Source organism: Carlito syrichta, unplaced genomic scaffold (genome assembly GCF_000164805.1).
Source record: "Carlito syrichta isolate Samal-C Ts95f unplaced genomic scaffold, Tarsius_syrichta-2.0.1 Scaffold82277, whole genome shotgun sequence".
Classification (NCBI taxonomy): Eukaryota; Metazoa; Chordata; class Mammalia; order Primates; family Tarsiidae; genus Carlito; species Carlito syrichta.
Window position 1 is genome coordinate 679501 of NW_007026373.1, and position 20056 is coordinate 699556.

At 40.0% G+C, this 20056-nt stretch overlaps 1 protein-coding gene across 4 annotated transcripts in view; it reads left to right on the top strand.

The window, feature by feature from the left end:
• The first annotated feature begins 260 nt into the window (after nt 1-260).
• Nucleotides 261-20056, top strand: part of FBXW2 (F-box and WD repeat domain containing 2) — a 28839-nt gene continuing 9043 nt past the window's right edge. The window contains exons 1-5 of one of the 4 annotated variants that reach the window (XM_021711217.1): nt 261-369; nt 478-586; nt 5374-5883; nt 16760-16954; nt 19626-19759. In XM_021711217.1, the coding sequence (XP_021566892.1) occupies nt 5394-5883; nt 16760-16954; nt 19626-19759 (819 nt within the window). In that variant the 5' untranslated portion in view covers nt 261-369; nt 478-586; nt 5374-5393. Of the gene's footprint in view, nt 860-5373; nt 5884-16759; nt 16955-19625; nt 19760-20056 lie in introns of all 4 variants that reach the window. The other 3 variants (XM_021711212.1, XM_021711210.1, XM_008055770.2) reach the window with 3 other exon arrangements.

Below are 20056 nucleotides of genomic sequence, written 5' to 3' on the forward strand. Positions count from 1 at the left end.
AAGTCTATTAACTTCTCTGAGCCATAGCTCCCTCTCCTCTGTAAAGTAAGGATAATAGTAAAAACTGCCGCAGACTGCAAGATCATATTGGATGAGGGATATAAATCAGCTGGGCAAATCGGCACAGACGGTGTGAAACGAAACGTCCGTCGGCCAAGGATCCCGCAGGGCCGAGTCCAGAGGGCCGTACTGCGCGTGCTCCGCCTCCCACTACGTTCTTCCCTCGGCCTCCCGCCGCCCCGCAGAGCGGGGGCCGGATCTGCAGTCGCTTCCGCTGGGCGCCTTGGGTGGAGGGACGCGCGGAGATGACGCAAGCAGCACCGGAAGCCGCTCCCCGGTGAGGCTGCGGACCGGGAGCGGCGGCCGCAGGTCCAGGTCTGTCTGCGAGGCGGGGCTGGCCGGGAAGGGGGGCTGTCGGGCGCCCCTTCCTCTGTTGACCTGCCGCGCCTCGGGCTGTTTGTCTTTTTCTTCTTGCAGGCGCCATGGCTGCGGAGCGGACCCGGCCGCTGCGAGTCTCTGGCGGCCCGAGCGCGCCTAGTCGGTGTGAACCCGGCGCGAGGTCCCGGGCCCCGGGGCGCTCGCTCAGGTCAGTGCCGCGCGGAACACGGCTCCGGGCGCGAGGGACCCGGGAGTGAAGAACGGGTTGCAGAGATCTGGAGTTCATTTTAGAGACGGGAAAAGAGGGCCTTGGAGTGACTACCTCCTAGTGCCTCAGTTTCTTTAGATACGAAATGAGTTAACAATGATGTCCCAGGGTTACCATGCGTTTGAAAGATGGTGAAGTGTGGTGGGGTGGTTTATGAAGTACAAAGCAAATGTGAGGGACTGCGCCATAATTGTGGGTATGCCACGGAAACAGGTGTGTATATGGGCTGCTGCTTGAAATAAAGCAGAGATAACAACAGCATTAATGCTAAATTATAATGATAACTGACATGTTTTGCAGACTTACGGTGTGCCTGGTACTGTGCTAAATGTTTCACGTGCATTATCTTGTTTAATCCTCAGAAAAACCCTTGTCAGTAATGCTGTTCGTGGCTACATTTTACAAGTGAGGAAACTGGGTTTGAGAAAGGTGAAGTGATCTGCCCAAGGTCACCTAGCAACAAGTGGAGATGCAGAACCCATTTTATATACATTATTTTTATTCTTTTAAAGCTTTTAAAAAATTTGCCTTAAAATTAAAGGCTTTAAAAAAATAGTGTAGTACTCTCACACACTCCTATTCCTCAGCTCTCCAGTTCTCTGGAATCAACTGATGTTATCAGTTTCTTGAATATTCAGAATATATTTTATGTATATGTAGGTTTATAGATGTATACATTTTAAAAACCTGTGTATTCTTTAACTGGTTATATTTGATAAAAGAGCGGGGAATGAAGCCTTCTTCCTAGCAAATGTCTTTCTAGACTAGACACTGGCTTTGATGGAGTCAGAGAGGAAAACACATTCACATTGTTTTATCCAGAATGTCCTGTTTCTAAGACCTTGGAACAAAGGTTTTGTTTTGAAAGTGTGTGAACTGGGCAAGATGTTGAACTTGTTGCTTCTTATGCCACTCTGGGAAAGCCCCTTGACTTTTTGAGCCATGAGTTTCCTCATTTGTTAGTTAAGGGTAGTATTACTGATACCTTCCGTGAGGTTATGAGGATCATAAGAGGTAATCTTTATGAATATGAATAGTACTTTAGTCTTTAAGTACTAAGAGTATGAATAGTACTTTAGTCTTTAAAACCAGTATAAATATGAGAGTTACCTAAAGGAATATAGGAAGTTAATGGCAGAACTTTGAGACCAAATCCATTTTCTCATCCCCCAACTTAAGAATCTTTCCATCACACAACCTATTTCTTCAGAAGTTTGTGATTGTTACTATTGAGGGCAGGAGAGCAAGTTTAATGTTAACTCTGAAGTGGGAACAACAAAAAAAAGGGCAAGACAGCAGATGTGGGTAGGTAGAGAAAAAAGGCACCTAGTGAGTAATAATAGCTTGAAGTCAGTAACAACCCTCAATTATAAAATAAAATAAACCCCCAGTAAGTTTGAACCCTTGAATTTTTCTTCCAGATATTTTTAAGAGAAACTTTGTGGTAAAACCATCGAGTTGAAAGAGATGTTAGTGGTCATGTCCCTTCCAGCCTCGGTGCCACAGAAGTCTTTTCCTGTCAGATATTTATAGTAATAAAACTAACAGAAAGAACTATTTGAGTTACCCTAGACTGGGCACTGTGCTAAGCATGTCCCTGCTTTATTTCTGAGTCTCACAGATCCTTAAGGTGGGTGATAGTTTCCATTTTACAGATGACAAAACTGGACCATGCCGATGATACATAGGAAATGACTGAATCAACAAAAGTTTTGACTGACCTCCAAAGCATTTTCATTTATCCTGTTCTGCCTGTGTCCACCTGCCCTTGACTGTTCACAGTTATGGGAAGCTCACTACTCTGGAGGCAACTGTTCCGTTGTTGGAGAGCTCTGAGATTTAAAAACTTCTCCTGTTGAATTGAAATCCCACTTCCTGAGGTTTCCCTTTGGGAATTTTGTGGTACTAGTACATGATATTCCTAGAGACTCTCTAAGAGAGTTCTGCTTAGATCTATGACCTTAAGAAAGTCCCCTCCAAAGTCACTTGATTCTTTTAGGAAAGTAAAAATTGGTGTTTTTTAATAGTGTGTTCTGCAGAGTTAATGGGACCAGCTTTATTTTTAAAAAAGCTGCCTTTTTCATAACAATTAGAAATGAAAAACTGAAAAAAACTTCCCATGAGAAGTGGTCAACTTAGAGGACAATCTCTAATGTAAGAGCTGGAAAAAGACTCTTATTTGGAGTTAAGAGGATATACAAATTTAAGAAATAACTGGGCTTTTAAAAATTGCTCACTGGAAAGCTTGTCCCATAATCTTCAGTAATGTCATGGGCACATTAATTTGGCCTGTTGTAGGATTCTCTTAGATATTTGTGAATGATGGGAACCTGATGATGTTTTAATAGATATTTTAAATTTGCCTTGTGGGCGTTTAAGTAACATTTCAGCTCACATAAATATAAGCATTTCTGCAACATGTGTATCGTGTGTGTGTGTGTGTGTGTGTGTGTGTGTGTGTGTGTGTGTGTGTAGATGTGTAGATGGAGGAAGCCTCCCACGCTTTTCACTCTAAAAAATGGTTCCAGAGCAGGTATGTGTTTATATTTTATTTTATTTTATTTTTTTGAGTTGGAGTCTCACTCTGTTGCCCAGACTGGAGTGTTCCTGGCCACCGCAGCCTTGACCCACTGGGCTCTGGCGATCCTTCTGCCTCAACCTTCCGAGTAGTCGGAATTACAGGCACGCGCTACCACGTGATTTTTGATTTATTGTAGAGATGAGGTCTCACCAAGTTGCCCGGGTGGGTCTTGAACCCGCGGGCTCAGGCAATCCACTCACCTCAGCCTCCCAAAAGCGTGGGATTACAGGCTGAGCCACCGAGCCTGGCTTGGTGTGTGTTTTTAATCATTCTGTATTAATTAATTAGTTGTTGTGGCAGTGTGCAGGTGCCCACAGAAAAGGGTTATTTTGTTGTGAATGATGATTTTTAAAAGTAGAGATTTTTTAGAAATGTCATAGATAGGATACTGTTAGGATTCAGAGGAAGGAGGGAGTTTGTTATCATGTTATAAGTTGATAAAACTTCTAGTAAACTGATTTTTTTTTTTACAGCCAAGTAAATTCTTAATATGAATTAATAAATCCTCTCTAGCCCAAGCTCTTTGACTTCAAGAATATTTTGAAGTCCATTCACAGTTCCAGAGACCAAAACTATTAGACAGTAGATGATGTGATTGAAAGGTTTGGTTGCTTGTACTAATAAACCAGACTGCCTTTTGTCCAAGAATGTTGTTGCCAAATTTCATATTGGAAACTTATGATTTTTAGTCCCATTAACAAAGTTGGAAGATAAGATCTTGCTTTTTGTGTAGACCTAATATCTGAAAAAAGATTAATTTTCCTTTTCCACATCTGAGCATAAGTTTTTAAAATTAGTATGATAGTCTTGTGAGAAACTAAGTAATTAGATTAGAAGGAAAGATTCTTTTTTTTTTTTTTAGTCGTGGATTTGTTTAAATATATGAAAATAAAGAAAATAATAAACCTTTGTGTACCCATCTCCCAAATTAACATTTATCAACATGTAGCCAATCTTGAGAAAGATAGTTTTTACTAGTTGGATTTATTTTTTGTTATCTTTCTTTAGTTCACATTATTAAGAGTGAGTTGACACCTGTTGACAGTAATACAGAATACTTAAAAAAAATTTTTTTTAGTCATAGTTCTGGTACAATTTGTCATTCTCCTAAAGGGGAAAATGGTCTAATCAGACAGACATAGTATCCTTAGATCTTATCACAAGGTTGTGATTCTCCTGGTTGCCACTGACTTCAGAGAGAGAAGTTGGTGTTCTGATCTTGAGAGCATTGGCTTTCAGTCTATTCTGCTATTTAATAGCTCTGTGACTGTAGGCAAATCAGTTATCTTCTCTGACCTCCTCCTTTGCAAATTTGTTTTCTATTATTTTGTAAGCACCGAGATTATTAATTTGCCTTATTTGTGCAGGCTTCCAGGACCCTCATGGCTCTATGGGGCACATGGTTAAGAGTTATCACTAGCTCACATGGGGATTTTAAGAATAGACTGTGTAAGACCAAATTAGGTCTTTGGTAATTTATGTTCTAACCAGGAAGTGCCATAAAGGAGGTAGAAGAACCAGAATTCCTGAGGCAAATAACTTATGACATCTGCTTACTTTTCTTCCTTAAACCATTTTACCTGAACATCCTTTGCAAAAGCAAGTAGTCAATTCTGTGATTTTGGTGACAGGTCAAGTTGTGCCTAGCATGATAACTAATGTCTCAGGTTATTCTGGAAACTTGCTTTCTGGTTGTCACATCCTGGTGCTTATTTTGTGATTTTAGTGCCCAAATAGTGTATTAAGGCAGTAGTTTTATAATGGCTTTGATGGAGAGGGGGTGTATTATAAAGTGCACTGTTTTATAATGAATGAATACTTTGTAAATCTTTTATACTGTGAAGATGCATGTAGCATGTGCTAGACTTGAAAAAGAAAAGTCATGCACACCAGCCTGTTTCATTGACTTATGTTTTGGAGATCACGATTTGTTAAAGTATGTTTTCTCAAATGTATTTTATTTTGTGTGCATGGAAAGTTTTCAGATAAATATAGTGTATTAACTGTAAAATTGTAATGTAACTAAGCATAAAGTAATATAATGTCAAGTTTTTTACACTAATTTTTAATAATACTTCATTTGTTAGCAGTCTTGCTTGAATGGTCTTTTTGAGCAGAACTAATACAATATTTTGATGTGCCACAGGTAAATTTTTCCATAACCTTATGGAGAGAAAGGACTTTGAGACATGGCTTGATAACATTTCTGTTACATTTCTTTCTCTGACGGACTTGCAGAAAAATGAAACTCTGGATCACCTGATTAGTCTGAGTGGGGCAGTCCAGCTCAGGCATCTCTCCAATAACCTAGAGACTCTCCTCAAGCGGGACTTCCTCAAACTCCTTCCCCTGGAGCTCAGTTTTTATTTGTTAAAGTGGCTCGATCCTCAGACTTTACTCACGTGCTGCCTCGTCTCTAAACAGTGGAATAAGGTGATAAGTGCCTGTACAGAGGTGTGGCAGACTGCGTGTAAAAATTTGGGCTGGCAGATAGATGATTCTGTTCAGGACGCTTTGCACTGGAAGAAGGTTTATTTGAAGGCTATTTTAAGAATGAAGCAACTGGAGGACCATGAAGCCTTTGAGACCTCATCATTAATTGGACACAGTGCCAGAGTGTATGCACTTTACTACAAAGATGGACTTCTTTGTACAGGTAAGAGACATTGAAACTGGTTTTTTTTTTGGTGGTTTTGTTTTTTGTATTTCGTAGGATGAAATCTTAACAAACATTGCTTCTCAGATTTGAAAATGACAAGTGTTGATTATGAGAGATACCTATAATGGCATTTTTTCCTCCATCCCTGAGTGAATTCCCCCATCCTCTTTTTTCACTCTAGAGAAGACAAATGATTATTTTTATAATGTTTTATGAGGAAAAAAGCTTCAGACATCCTTTTAAACATCATGTGAATAAGAAAGCTGTAGATTACTTTTTCTATGTGTGTCCTCCATGCTGTTCATTGTGTTTCTTTTTCTATCAGCAACTATTTTTTGGAGTAAAAAAAGTGGAAAAATTGTTGCCTAATATGAATGTCTTTGTTTACATTACTTTTTTCCCCTTGAATTATTCATTTGGGATAGAAGCCTAAAAGTAGAATCGCCAGATTCAGAAGTAGGAATGATTTTCTTCTTAATATCCTTTCCAGATAGATTGAAATTGATACCATGCCCACAATAGTCTTAAGTAACTTATTTCTTTCTGAGAGTCTCACCAGACTCAGTTTTAATATTTTTAATGTTAAAAGATGTTTTATTTCTCAAGATTGTTTAAAATTGCATGACTTTATTTATTCAGGGTGTTATTTTCTCATGTGGTTATATAGTCTCTGAAATGCTAGACATTTTGCTAGTTTTAGAAAATAAACATTTGGTTTAAGACATTTAATGGTTTGGTTTGTCATCCTGAAGTTACTTCGTGCTTACATGAATTTTTCTGTCTTTAAGCCTGACTGTTGGAAGAATCAGTTCTGTACTTTGGTGTACTTTCCCAGTTGTGGTGATGGCTTTTCCACAGCCTGTCCTTTTTGCCTTATGATCTATGGCAGGTACTTTTTAAAGATTAAGATCCAGTATTGTCTTGGAGCTTGGAGTGCTTTCCTACATGTGTAAATACTGGCAGTTGAATCATTGTTTTCACAACCACCTCTAGCTTAAGATTATTTTTTTCTCTCATCAGACTTTACTTTTGAAACGCAATAAAACCTCAATTACTTGGAACAGAAGTAAATGGGAACTATTCACTGAATTCTCTAACTACTTGAAAAGTTAATATCTCTAATAAGTGAACCCGATCCTGCATTTTAAGATTATTCTCTGGGTGGGTCTATATGTTATATGATTTTTATTCTAAGTTCCTCAGGTTTGCGTATTGAAAAGTATGCTTTGCTGTGGCTATTGAAAATTATCCGAAGCATTAATTTTTCGAACAGCAGCATCCTTAGGGCTATTACTAGTGAGAGAAGTATTTGTTACAGAATTATACTTGTGTCAGTGTCATCTTATTACTTGAATTTCCACTGTGGTTGAATTGGGAAATCACTGAATTTGGTAATAAACTTACAGTGACTCTCACGTTAGCACCTAGAATAAGCAATAAGACAGTATTACCAAAGAGATTGACAGCTTATGCTAAAAATTGACATGGTATAGATTGTTGCAGTTATTCTTCTGTTCTGCAGCTTACTTCTGAAATAAGAAAGGAACATACTATGCTTTGTATTGTTCAATAGAAATTTATTAATGAAATGCCTGCCATTTGAAAAGCAGTGTGGGGCATACATGGATGAATTAGAGCACTTATTTTCTCAGAGAACATACACACTAGTGTCAGGAGGTGACCTGACTTAGGTAAAAGTCACATTGTGGGCTATGGCAAATCATTGTACACTTAACTGCTGCTTCATTGTAAATTATTGCCATGTGGAATTCAGGCTCAGAGTTGCCAGATCTCACTTTTCAAGAAAAGCTTCAAATCTAGGTTTCTGTGAAATAGTCTGATTTTTTTTTTTTGAGTTGGAGTCTCATTCTGTCACCCAGGCTGAAGTGCAGTGGCTCACTCACAGCCACCCAGCATTGACCTGCTGGGCTCCAGCCATCCTTCCGCCTCAGCCTTCCAAGTAGCCGGAACTACAGGTGCTCGCTGCCCTGCCCGGCTAATTTATTATTTATTATAGAGACGAGATCTCACCAGGTTGCCTGGGCTAGTCTCGAACCCATGGGCTCAGGCAGTCCACTCACCTCAGCCTCCCAAAGTGCTGGGATTAAACAGGCTGAGCCACCGAGCCTGGCCTGATTTTTTTTTTGAAGTGTTATTCAGCTTTTAAAAATATTATGGTTTGGTTATATTCAACCTGTGAGCTTCAGCTTACAGCTGAAGAAGAAAGCAAGAGCTATAAAAGAGCTAAAAAAAATACTGTTGATTTGTATGAGGAGAAAAACAATAGATGTTGAGGAAGGAGTGATTTCCATTTGGAAAAATTGATTAGTGTTTATGTTGGAACTTGAAGAATTGGTAGGTTTTAGAGAAATGAGATACAGAGTAAGGGCTTTCCAATAGGAAGATCAACATTAACAAAGTCTTGGAAAAAGCTAACCATGGAGCATGTGTGAGGAAAATAAAATTCATTTTAGTTAGATTCTTACAGTGTAAGTAGGGACTCAGAAGAAATAGGCTTGGGCTATGTTAAGAACCTTGAATGCTGACAACACAAGTTTGAACAGTTTATGAAAACCTGGACCTGGTGGCTTATGCTTGTAGTCCCAGAACTTTGGGAGGCTGAAGCAGGAGGAATGCTTGAGACCAGGAGTTTGAGACCAGTCTGGACAACATAGAAGACAATTAAAATAAAATTAACTGAGTGTGGCGGTGTAATCCTAGCTACTTGGAAGGCTGAAGCGGGAGGATTACTTAAGCCCAGGAATTTGAAGCTGCAGTGAGCCATGATTGTGCCATTGTACCTCAGACCGGTGGCAGAGTGAGACCTTGTCTCTTTTTAAAAAAAAGAAAGAGAGCGAGCGAGCCATGAGATTTATGAGCAGAAAAGAGGTCAGGTTAGAGCTTTCTGCTTCAGGTAGACCAGTGTTTCGTCGTCTTCTTATTAATTATTTTAAATATGTGGGGTACAATTCAGGGTTAGGTATACAAGTGTTCATTATGCAGGTACCATTATGCAGGTGTCCCCCCCCCAACAGTTTCCCACTCATTTATGTTAGACTTAGTCCCCTTTTGTATAACATATTTTACTATATCACCTTGTCTTTGTTTTGTTTTGTTTTTGAGTCAGAGTCTCACTCTGTCACCTAGGCTGGAGTGTAGTGGTACATGTAACGCCAACCGCAGACTTGACGCACTGGACTCAGGTGATCCTTCTACCTTAACCTTCCAAGTAGCTGGAACCATAGACCAGCTAATTTTTTGATTGATTGTAGAGACAAGGTCTTGCCAAGTTGCCCAGGCTGGTCTCGAACCCCTGGACTCTAGCAATCCTCTTGTCTCAGCCTGCCAAGGTGCTGATATCACAGGTATGTGCCACCATGCCCGGCTAGTTTTTTTATTTATTGTAGAGATGATGTCTCGCCAAGTTGCCCAGGCTGGTTTTGTCCATTGCTGGGCTCAGGCAATCCTCTCACCTAGGCCTCCCAAAGTGCTGGGATTACAAGTGTGAGCCACTGCACTTGGCATACCATCTTGTCTTGAATTCATAGAAATAACTTATCTACACATACATGTTTTAAAAATCAGTATAATGCCTAAACTGTAATCCAGAAGAGAAATAAGAGGGTTGTAATTTAAAATAATAACATATTTAAGCATTAATACTTGAGCATGACTGTACTAGAAGGCAACAAAGTAAACCAAATGTTTGTACCTGTTTGTGCTGTCATTGTGAATGTGACAGCTATGAGTACACATTCTGTTTATGTCATACTTAACATTAGTTCTGTGATCTTCTCAGTTGGTCAAAAACTTTTCACAAAGTTCCCTAAAAAGCAAAATACATCTTTCTTCAATTTACAGGAAATTCAGTATATAGTTAAACCACAAATATGCTTTGTAAAACAGGCTCTAGGTGCAGATAGCAAAAAATAAGGTTTTCACTTATGAATTTTGGTAGTACTTTCAAGAATGTCATGCAGAATACAAGAGAATTCTTTTTATGCACTGTTCTAAATATTGCAAGATATCTAGCATTTCTGGCCTTCTGCCCAATAGATGCCAATAATGTTCCCCACCCCCATCATTGTGACAATTGAAACCACCCCCACACATTTAAAAATATTCCTTTAGGAGATGATCTTACTGCTACTGAGACCTGTCACAGACAAATTAGAGCTTGCATATTAAAGTATTAGCTTGTTATAGTTAAGTCACGATAAATAGGTCTAAACTTAGGATAGAAAGAGTAGAAATTTTTAAAAAAGACTGCGGTTCCATGGTATAATGGTAAGAACTCTGATTCTGAATATAGAGCTTACTTTATTTATTTATTTTGAGTCCGGGTCTCACTGTTGCCCTGGCTAAAGTGCAGTGGCATGATCACAACAATCACGGCTCATGGCAGCCTCAACCTCCTGAGCTCAGGTGATCCTTCCACTGCAGCATCTGCAGTAGCTTGGACTACAGACACACACCTCCACACCTGGCTAATTTTTTTTTTTTTTTTTTTCTGTAGAGACGAGGTTTTACTATGTTGCCCAGGCTAGTCTCAAGCTCCTGTGCTTAAATGGTATGCCCATCTTGGCTTCCCAAATTGCTGGGATTACAGGCGTGAGCCACCACGCCCGGCATGAATGTGTAGATTTTTTTAAAAAGAGCAGCCATTAAAGAATTGATAAGATTTGGCAGTGAATTCAGTATGTGGCAAGGAGAAGAGAGATTTCAGAAACAGATGAGGTTTCTAGCTTTCTATGCCTGGGAAATTCTAGCTTTCTATGCCTGGGTACTAATAACAAGAGTAGAAAATGAGGGAATAAATTTGAGAGGATTGATGAAGTTAAATTTGGATGAACTGAATTCAACTGGTTATTGTATATAAGTGGAGGCTTCCACAGCATTTGGAAATACAGAACCAATGCTTTGGAGAGTACTCAGGGCTAGAGAGAAAGATTTAAGAGTTAGTCACATTACAGCTATGACTAGAGCAGTGAAATTTTAAAAGGAAATTTAGAGAGGAAAAAGAATAAAACTTAGGGTAAATCCTTGAAGACTATACTTAGAGAAAGGAGAGGTAAAAGAAATAGAACAGTGATTAAGAGTTTCATGAAGGAAAATGATAACTTGTTTTTTTTTTTTTATTGCCTGAGCCCACAGGTTCATGACCTGCCTGGGCAACATGGCAAGACCCTGTCTCTACAGTAAATCAAAAAATTAGTCGGGTGTGGCAGTTCACACCTGTAGTTCCAGCTAGTTGGAAGACTATGATAGCCTGTTTTAAAGAGGCATTGGTGGATGCATATTCAGTTGGTCAACAGAATCAAATGCCTCAGGGGTGGTAGAGAGCTGAGATCTGATTCTACCAGCTAAATATTTAAACTTAACTTGATAAGCTAGTTTACTGCATTGGGGTTACAGCTCATTTTTCTGCCTATCTTTGTTGCATACCCATTCCTGACATTTTAAGATATCAAAGTAATATTTTTATCCTGTTTTTCTGAATGGAGGAATTTTTTTTTCATGAAATATGAGAGTCCACATTTATTTAGTCATCTTTCAACTCTAGAATGCATCATTGATGACCTATTTGAAAACACATTAGTTAGGCAGCGCAGCAAATGGGAGCCCAGAGGAAAGCTGACATAAAGCCAGAAAGAGTGGAGAACATGGCTCCTAAAGGATTAGCAGTGAGGAGTAGACTTGTACCACTATAAAACAGAACTTAACCTTATTTATTTATTTATTTAAGACGAGGTCTCCAGCACTTTGGGAGGCCAAGGCAGGAGGATTGTTGGAGCCCAGGAGTTTAAGACCAGTCTGGACAACAAAGCAAGACCCTTGTCTCTGCAAAAAATACAAAAAAATTTAGCCAGGCATAGTAGCATGCACCTATAGTCCCAGCTACTTGGAAGACTAGACTGAGGTGGGAGAATTGCTTGAGCCCAGGAGTTTGAGGCCACAGCGAGCTGTGATTGTGCCATTGCACTCTAGCCTGGGTGGCAGAGTGAAAACCTGTCTCAAAAAATAATTTATTAAAAAATTTTAAGAGTCCTTTTTGCTAGTCTGGGCGTGGTGGCTCACACGTGTAATCCCAGCACTTTGGGAGACTAAGGTGTGAGGATTGCTTGAACCCAGGAGCCTGAGACCAGCCTGGGCAACATAGTGAAAGCTTTTCTCTAAAAAAAAAAAAATTTTTTTTAATTAAAATAAAGGGGTATCATTCTGTCACACAGCAGTGCCGTAATCATGGCTCACTGCTGCCTCCACTTCCTGGGCTTGAACAATCCTCCTGCTTTGACCTCTCAAAGTACTGTTATGTAGACATGAGTCACCATGCCTGCCCTTGCTATTTATTTAGGGTATAAAACAATAGCACAACTTTTTTCTATATAAACTAGTTTAAATGAATAGTTTAGATAATCTCTAGTTTTTTTTCCTTCAAATTTTGGTAAAACATACATAACATAAAATTTACCATTTTAGCACTCTGTTGCCCAGGCTGGAGTGCGGTGGCACACTCACAGCCACCACAACCTCAACCTGCTAGAATCAGGCAATCTTTCTGCCTTAGCCTTCTAGTAGCTGGAACCACTTGGTAAAGACTAGGTCTTGCCAAGTTGTCCAGGCTGGTCTCAGGCAATCCTCTCCACACTCCGGCTCATTGTAACATTTTAAAGCATACAGTTCAGTGCCATTAAGTATATATTCGCATTGTTATGTAACTGTCACCATCCATCTCTAGAACCTTTTGCATCTTCCCAAACTGAAACTATATTGGTTAAACAGTAACTGTCCATTGCCCCTTCCCTGCCTCAGCCTGTGGTAGCCACTATTCTACCTTCTGCCTACGGATTTGACTACTCTAGGACTCTCATATAAGTGAATCATCATAGAGTATTTTTTTTGTGTGAGTAGCTTACTTCACTTAGCATAATGTAATGCTTTCAAGATTCCTCTGTGTTGTTACATGCCAGAATTTTATTCCTTTTCAAGACTGAATAATATTCCATTGTATATACCACATTTTATCTATCTGCTCTCCTAGTTTTTAGCTGCACTTCTTGCTTCTAGTTTTGCCTGCCTTCAATGCATTTTTCCATGATATAGCATAGTGATCTTACAGAAATGCAGTTAAGGTTATAAACATTCTCCTGACCCAGTTCTCCAGCTGAATGTTACCACTATTTCCCAGTCAGACTGAACTGTTTTTATAATCATTGTTCATGTTTTATAGGCAATACATTTCAACAAGCATTATAAGTTTTTAGACTGGTTCCAAATAGTTCTTTATTTATTTATTTTTTTTTGGAGTTGGAGTCTCACTCTGTCGCCCAGACTGGAGTGCAGTGGCCACTCCCGGCCACTGCAGCCTCGACCTGCTGGGCTCCAGTGATCCTTCTGCCTCAACCTTCCAAGTAGCTGGAACTACAGGTGCGCGCTACCACGCCCGGCTAATTTTTTGATTGTAGAGATGAGGTCTCACCAAGTTGCCCAGGCGGGTCTTGAACCCGCGGGTTCAGGCAAAAATAGTTCTTTATTAAGTGGGCCGGGTTCCTATTCACATTTTTATTTATTTATTTTTGAGTCGGAGTCTTACTCCATCACCCAGACTGGAGAGCAGTGGCATGCTCACGGCCACCCCAGCTTCAACCTGCTGGCTTCTGGTGATCCTTCCACCTCAGCCTTCCAAGTAGCCGGAACCACAGGTGCGCGCTACCATGTGCAACTAATTTTTGATTTATTGTAGAGATGAGGTCTTGCCAAGTTGCCCAGGCTGGTCGCGAACGCACAGGCTCAGGCAGTCTACTCACCTCATCCTCCCAAAGTGTTGGGATTACAGGCTGAGCCACCAAGCCCAGCCCTATTCACATATTTTTATGTAATATATAAATACTTAATAAGTTATTTTAATAAGTATACCCAAGGATTGGCAAACTATGGTCTGTGGGCCAAGTCCAGCAGAAAAGAGTAATTGCAACAGAAATTGGATGGCTCACAAAACATGAAATATTTACTACCCGTCTTTTATAGAAAAAGTTTTGTTGCCCTCTGGTATATACTATTCCTGTTTTGTTTTGTGTTTTTTTTAGCCTGGTTAACTTATTCACCCTTTAGATTTCAACTAGCTAAAACTTAAAGGGCTTTTTAAAGCTATGAAATTCCTTCTTCGAACAATCCCATGCCAAAGCCTGGCTTAAAAAGAAAGTAAGAGAGAAATATATTTGAGGAGCAAGTATAAGGCATACTTTACTCTTTTACTCCTAAGGCATAGTTGTAGAAAACCTACATGTTGAGTGGGACAATTGTAAATTCAGTGGAGCTTCACCTGAGATTTTTTTTTTTTTTTTTGAGTTGGAGTCTCACTCTGTTGCCCAGACTGGAGTGCAGTGGCCGCTCCCGGCCACCGCAGCCTCGACCTGCTGGGCTCCAGCGATCCTTCTGCCTCAGCCTTCCAAGAAGCTGGAACTACAGGCGTGCGCTACCATGCCCAACTCATTTTGATTTATTGTAGAGATGAGGTCTCGCCAAGTTGCCCAGGTGGGTCTCGAACCCGTGGGCTCAGGCAATCCACTCACCTCAGCCTCCCAAAGGCGCGGGATTACAGACTGAGCCACCGAGCCCAGCTCACCTGAGATATTTTTTTATCCCCTCCTTGTATTTGCTATGCGCTTTTCTGTTGCCTGCCATGTACTGTCCTGAATTACTGCTTGTTTAGCCTCTTTGTCTTCCCAAGTAGACTGTGTATCATGAGAGCAGGAGCCCTGCGTAACACAGAAGATCTGTGAATACATGTATTTTGTTTTTCTATTCTTGGGCTCAAGTGATCCTCCTGTCTTAGCCTCCCAAAGTACTGAGATTAGGGCATGAGCCTCCACATTTGTTGAATGAATGACTCAATGAGATCCCAGTTGAACACTGGTAATAAATCAGAACCAAGTTCATACAGGACCTAAAATAATTTCATCTCCTACTCTAACTCTGTAGGAGTACAGCCACAACATGTCTAAGCTGAAGAACGTTAAAGACTGTGTAGACCGTTGCTATCCAATACAGTAGCCAACTAGCCCCATATGGCTTTTGAGTACTTGAGCTATGCCTAGTCCAAATGGAGATGTGAAATGTGAAATACCGGATTTCAAAGATCTAGACAGCGGTTCCCAGTCTTTTTGGCATCAGGGACTGATTTCTTGGAAGATAGTTTTTCCATGGACGGGGAAGGAGGGAATCATCAGGCATTAAATTTTCATAAGGAGCAAGCAACCTAGATCCCTCACATACGTAGTTTACAATAAGGTTCATTCTCCTGTGAGAATCTATTGCCGCTGCTGATCTGACAGGAGGTGGAGCTTCATTCACCTTTTGCTCACCTCCTGCTGTGGGGCCCGGTTCCTAACAGGCCAGGGACTGGTACTGGTCCATGACCTGGGGGTTGGAGACCCCTGATTTAGAATGTCAAAGAATATAAAATATCTCATTAATTTTTATATTGATTACAGTTGAAATGATATTTTTGATATACTGAATTAAATAAAACACATTAAAGTGTTTTCACATTTCTTTTTGCTTTTTAAATGTAACTTTGAGGATGTTTTAAATTATATACGTGGTTTGTATTATATTTCTGTTAGATAGCACTGTTCTGGACCACTGGTTTGCTAATGAGTAAGAATCATCTGGCAAACTTTACTCCACCTAAAATATTCTAAATCGGAATCTCTGAAAATAGGACCCTGCTTATGTGTTTTGATAAAGGTCTCCAGATTATTCTGATGTCTCACATGACAATTGAGAACCACCAGACAAGTCTTACTCCTCTTTTTATACAGAAGGAAACTGAGTCCCGAATAGCTAGTAGAATCTTCATTTCAGTATGCTCTCATAGAGTTTTCCCAGGTTAAAATTCATGCTCTCTTTCGTAAGAGATGGCTCTTTTTCTATTGCCTTATACAGTGGCTCTTGACTACAGGTGGAATTGTGGACTGGCTTTATTTACTTAGTCATTTCAGCTTTTTGAAAACTGGTCATTTGGTGCTTTGCTAGAATACTGTGTCCTTTATCTTAGTGACTATATTTAGTGTCTTCTCAAAAATGTCTTTTTCTTTATCATGACTTATTAAAGGTATATTGTAAGATATGAATTAATCATTAGGATTTTAAACTTAGAACTAAATTTTGAATTATCACCATGAGTAGTATAGAATTTTCATCAACGGCAGAAATAAAACCTATTTCCTACAGAATCTTAAGAGACTTTTTACAAGTTCTTTGTTGAATTGTTGTTTTATGTCTGGGGATAATTAACCCCGGTTTTCTTTGAAATGCCTTCATGTTTTTCAAGACGACTTGAGCATTTAGCAGTTAGGTTTTATAGAAGTTTGCCCATGATCTGAGGCTTATCTTTGATTTGCTTTAGAGTGGAATATATTTCAGCAGAGAGCTTTACTAGTCAGCAGTCCTTATTTGTTCAGAGCTGTTGGGTAATGGACAAACATCCAAATGTAAACATGCAGTTATGGGTAATAGCCATCCATTTCAAGCTCAGATCAGAGCTCATGATAGCCAAGGATTTATTAAATTTTTCAAGTGAAGTGGAACCATCAAGGGATGCTTTAGTCTAATATGCTTCTATAGCCTGGAAAGTTAAGGGGAAAGGACTAAACCAAAAAACTTGAATTCCATCTCAGTGCTTTTGACACTATTTTGGTGACTGAGCAAGTTGTATTACTCTCTGCATGCTTTGGTTTCCTCGGCCATAAAGAGGGAGTGCTAAAGGAGGGGGACATTTAGGTTCTTTGAGAATACCGTGGTTTGGGGATTGCCTTTCCCTCTTGAACATGTCTGTTTTCTTATTAATCTTCCTGTTTTTCTCTTGAAGGGTCAGATGACTTGTCTGCAAAGCTGTGGGATGTGAGCACAGGGCAGTGCATTTATGGTATCCAGACCCACACTTGTGCAGCGGTGAAGTTTGATGAACAGAAGCTTGTGACAGGCTCCTTTGACAACACTGTGGCCTGCTGGGAATGGAGTTCCGGAGCTAGGACCCAGCACTTTCGGGGGCACACAGGGGCGGGTGGGTTACCCTTTTTCAAGGGTTTTTGCAGTTTCTTTATCCCAGTCCTTTAATACTAGACGCCAAGAAACCTTTTTTTTAAAAATTTAACATGCTTTTATCCTCCCTTTCTTAGTCATTGCGGTTTTTTCCTTTTATTTTAATTATTCTTATTTGAAATGTTTTCTCCAAGTTTGCTTTTTTCTTGGCTCATTTAAAAAAAATCTTTCAGTGTACCCTTATGCTAGGAGGGATAGTTCTCTCTCTCTCTCTCTTCACTATTTCATTTGTATTCTGTTGAGTAGTCCCCTTTGCTTTTATCAGATTCCATGCTCCAAAATGAGTAAGTTTTATATTTGTAAATTTGGTCTATTTTATTTGTAGAATTAGGGCTGAAAGTTCTTTTGGTGTGATATTGATTCTCAGATTGTGTGGTTACACTGATTACATCCAGTGGGAGCTTGGTTGACAGTTGATTAAAACAAGCTACCACCTAGAGATAAGGGGGAAAAAACAGATACCTGAATATTTCCTAATAAATGTACAGTAGCCTTATTTTGTAGAAATGGATCATTTGAGGATAGCTTTGAGACAGCTTCTTCCTCTGTTGCATTATTTTTTTTGAGCTTTGTATAGAAATTATATTGAGCTGTTTCCCAGCTTCTTTTGCGGTCAGTAGCTTTCCCCCCATTTACTCACTGCTTTAGCCTCTGGAAGTCAGTCTGTGCTGTTAAACATCACATTTATGAGCAGCCTTCCAGGACTCCCTAAACAGCTTGCGTCCCTCAGCTGTAGGTTTCCCAATAACCTGAATTACTGTCGTATCACTTGTTATATACAAGTAGGTATGGTAATCTCCCACCAGACTGTAAGCTCCGTAAGGACAGTGACCCTGCCTATCTTGTCTACCCTTATGTCTTGAGTTTCTTGCACTGTACCTGGTGCTTAGTAATTCTTTGAAGTAAACCCAATTGCTTTACTAATAAAAACAAATACTTTGCTTTGCTTTGTTTGTCCTTTTATATAGTCTTCTGTTTTTGCTATTTGCTACCACTTGTTAGTTTTAGAAATTAATATTTGGGCTGGACACAATGACTTATGCCTGTAATCCTAGCACTTTGAGAGGCTGAGGCAGGAGGATTGCTTGAACTGAGGAGTTCGAGACCAGCCTGGGCAACATACCAAGATCTCATCTCTACAGAATTATCTGGGCATGGTGGTACATGCTGTAGCTCCAGCTACTTGGGAGGCTGGGGCGAAAGGATCACCTGAGCCTAGAAGTTCAAGGCTGTGGTGAGCTGTGATCATTCCACTGTACTCCAGCCTGGGTGACAGAGTGAGACCCATGACTCAAAAAAAAAAAAAAAAAAAGCATTTGAAGGTGCGTTATTTAGTACAGAACTTATATATTGAACTGAGTGTAATATTTCACAATTCAAGATGTACCGTGACTTTCAGGTGATTTTATTCCTTATTAACTTTGAGAGCCCTGCTCTAAACAATTTTCTACTTGTTCCCTGGACATTGCTGTGGTTTTTCTTAGCGTTATGCCTTTGCTGTTCCCTCTGCCTGCAATATTCCTGTTCTTTTCTTGAAACTCTACTCATCCTTCAGGGCCTATCTCCAATATTGCCTCTTCCCTGAAGTCCTCTCTGATACCCCTGGGCAGAGTTAGTCATTCTTCTTGGTGTTTCCCTAGCAAGAGGTATACATTTATTTTTCTGGACTTCCTTCTCCATTTCCTACTTAGACTGAGTTCCTTAAAGAAAGGATTAATGTCTTCATCTCTGGATCTCTGATATTCATCTAGAGCTTGGCATACTTAGAAACAAATATTTGAGTACTCACTATACTGCAGGCACTTTTTAGGTGCTGGAGATAACAGCTGTGAAGAAATCCAGACACTGTTTTGAATGAATGACTTAGTCCGGCCTTTGAGATCTTTGTTTTTCTCTTTACATTGGCTTTTCTTGAGTCTAGGTGCTGTTTTGTAGTTTACATTCTTTAAATGTTATCTTACTATTAGTGCATATCTAAGCAGGGTCATGTATGTTCTGTTTTCCTGTGTAAAGTTTTGTGTGGTATCTGGCAGGCATTCAAAAAAGGAATACCATTGTCTTCAACACTGGTTTTGCCTCTCACTCTGAAGCTAATACAAATATTGTATATGAGAGATTGTATTGTTCGTGGGACTTTTCAACCTTATAATAATACAAATTTTGAAAATTTTTTTTAAACATAAAATTGCTGATTGAGCCGGGCTCAGTGGCTCAGCCTGTAATCTCATGCCTTTGGGAGGCTGAGGTGAGTGGATTGCCTGAGCCCGTGGGTTCGAGACCCGCCTGGGCAGCGAGACCTCATCTCTACAATAAATAAAAAAATCAGCCGGGCGTGGTAATGCATACCTGTAATTCCGGCTACTTGGAAGGCTGAGGCGGAAGGATCGCCGGAGCCCAGCAGGCAAGGCTGCGGTGGCCGGAAGTGGCCACTGCACTCCAGTCTGGGCGACCGAGTGAGACTCCAACTCAAAAAAAAAAAAAAAAAAATTGCTGATTGAATAGCACCATTCTTACAGTGTCTTTGGTTGGAGATTGATATAGAGTACCTAGGGAAAATAAACGTTATTGAACTCTATTAGAAAAGACTGACTGACAGAGACATGTTTTAACTTTGTGTATGTTATATGCACTAGTGTTTAGTGTGGACTACAATGATGATCTGGATATCTTGGTGAGTGGCTCTGCAGACTTCACTGTGAAAGTATGGGCTTTATCTGCTGGGACATGCCTGAACACACTCACCGGGCACACGGAATGGGTCACCAAGGTAGGAAGACTTAGAATAAATCTCCTTGATGTCAGGCTTTTCAGGGGAGGAGGGGTGGAGAGTGGTGGACACTGCCTTATACATGGTAGGTGAGTCATAGATGGATCAGATGTAACTACAAAACGTGGCCAGTGCCTAGATGGTACTTAGTAAATAATTTAACAGATGAATGACATGTACATGGAAAGATGCCTGCAGCATATTAGGTGGGTAGAGGAGACAAATAAAAAGAGGAGACATAGAAAAAAAGGATGCAGAGAATAATGCAAGTTTCTGGGTGTGCTTATACAAAAAAAA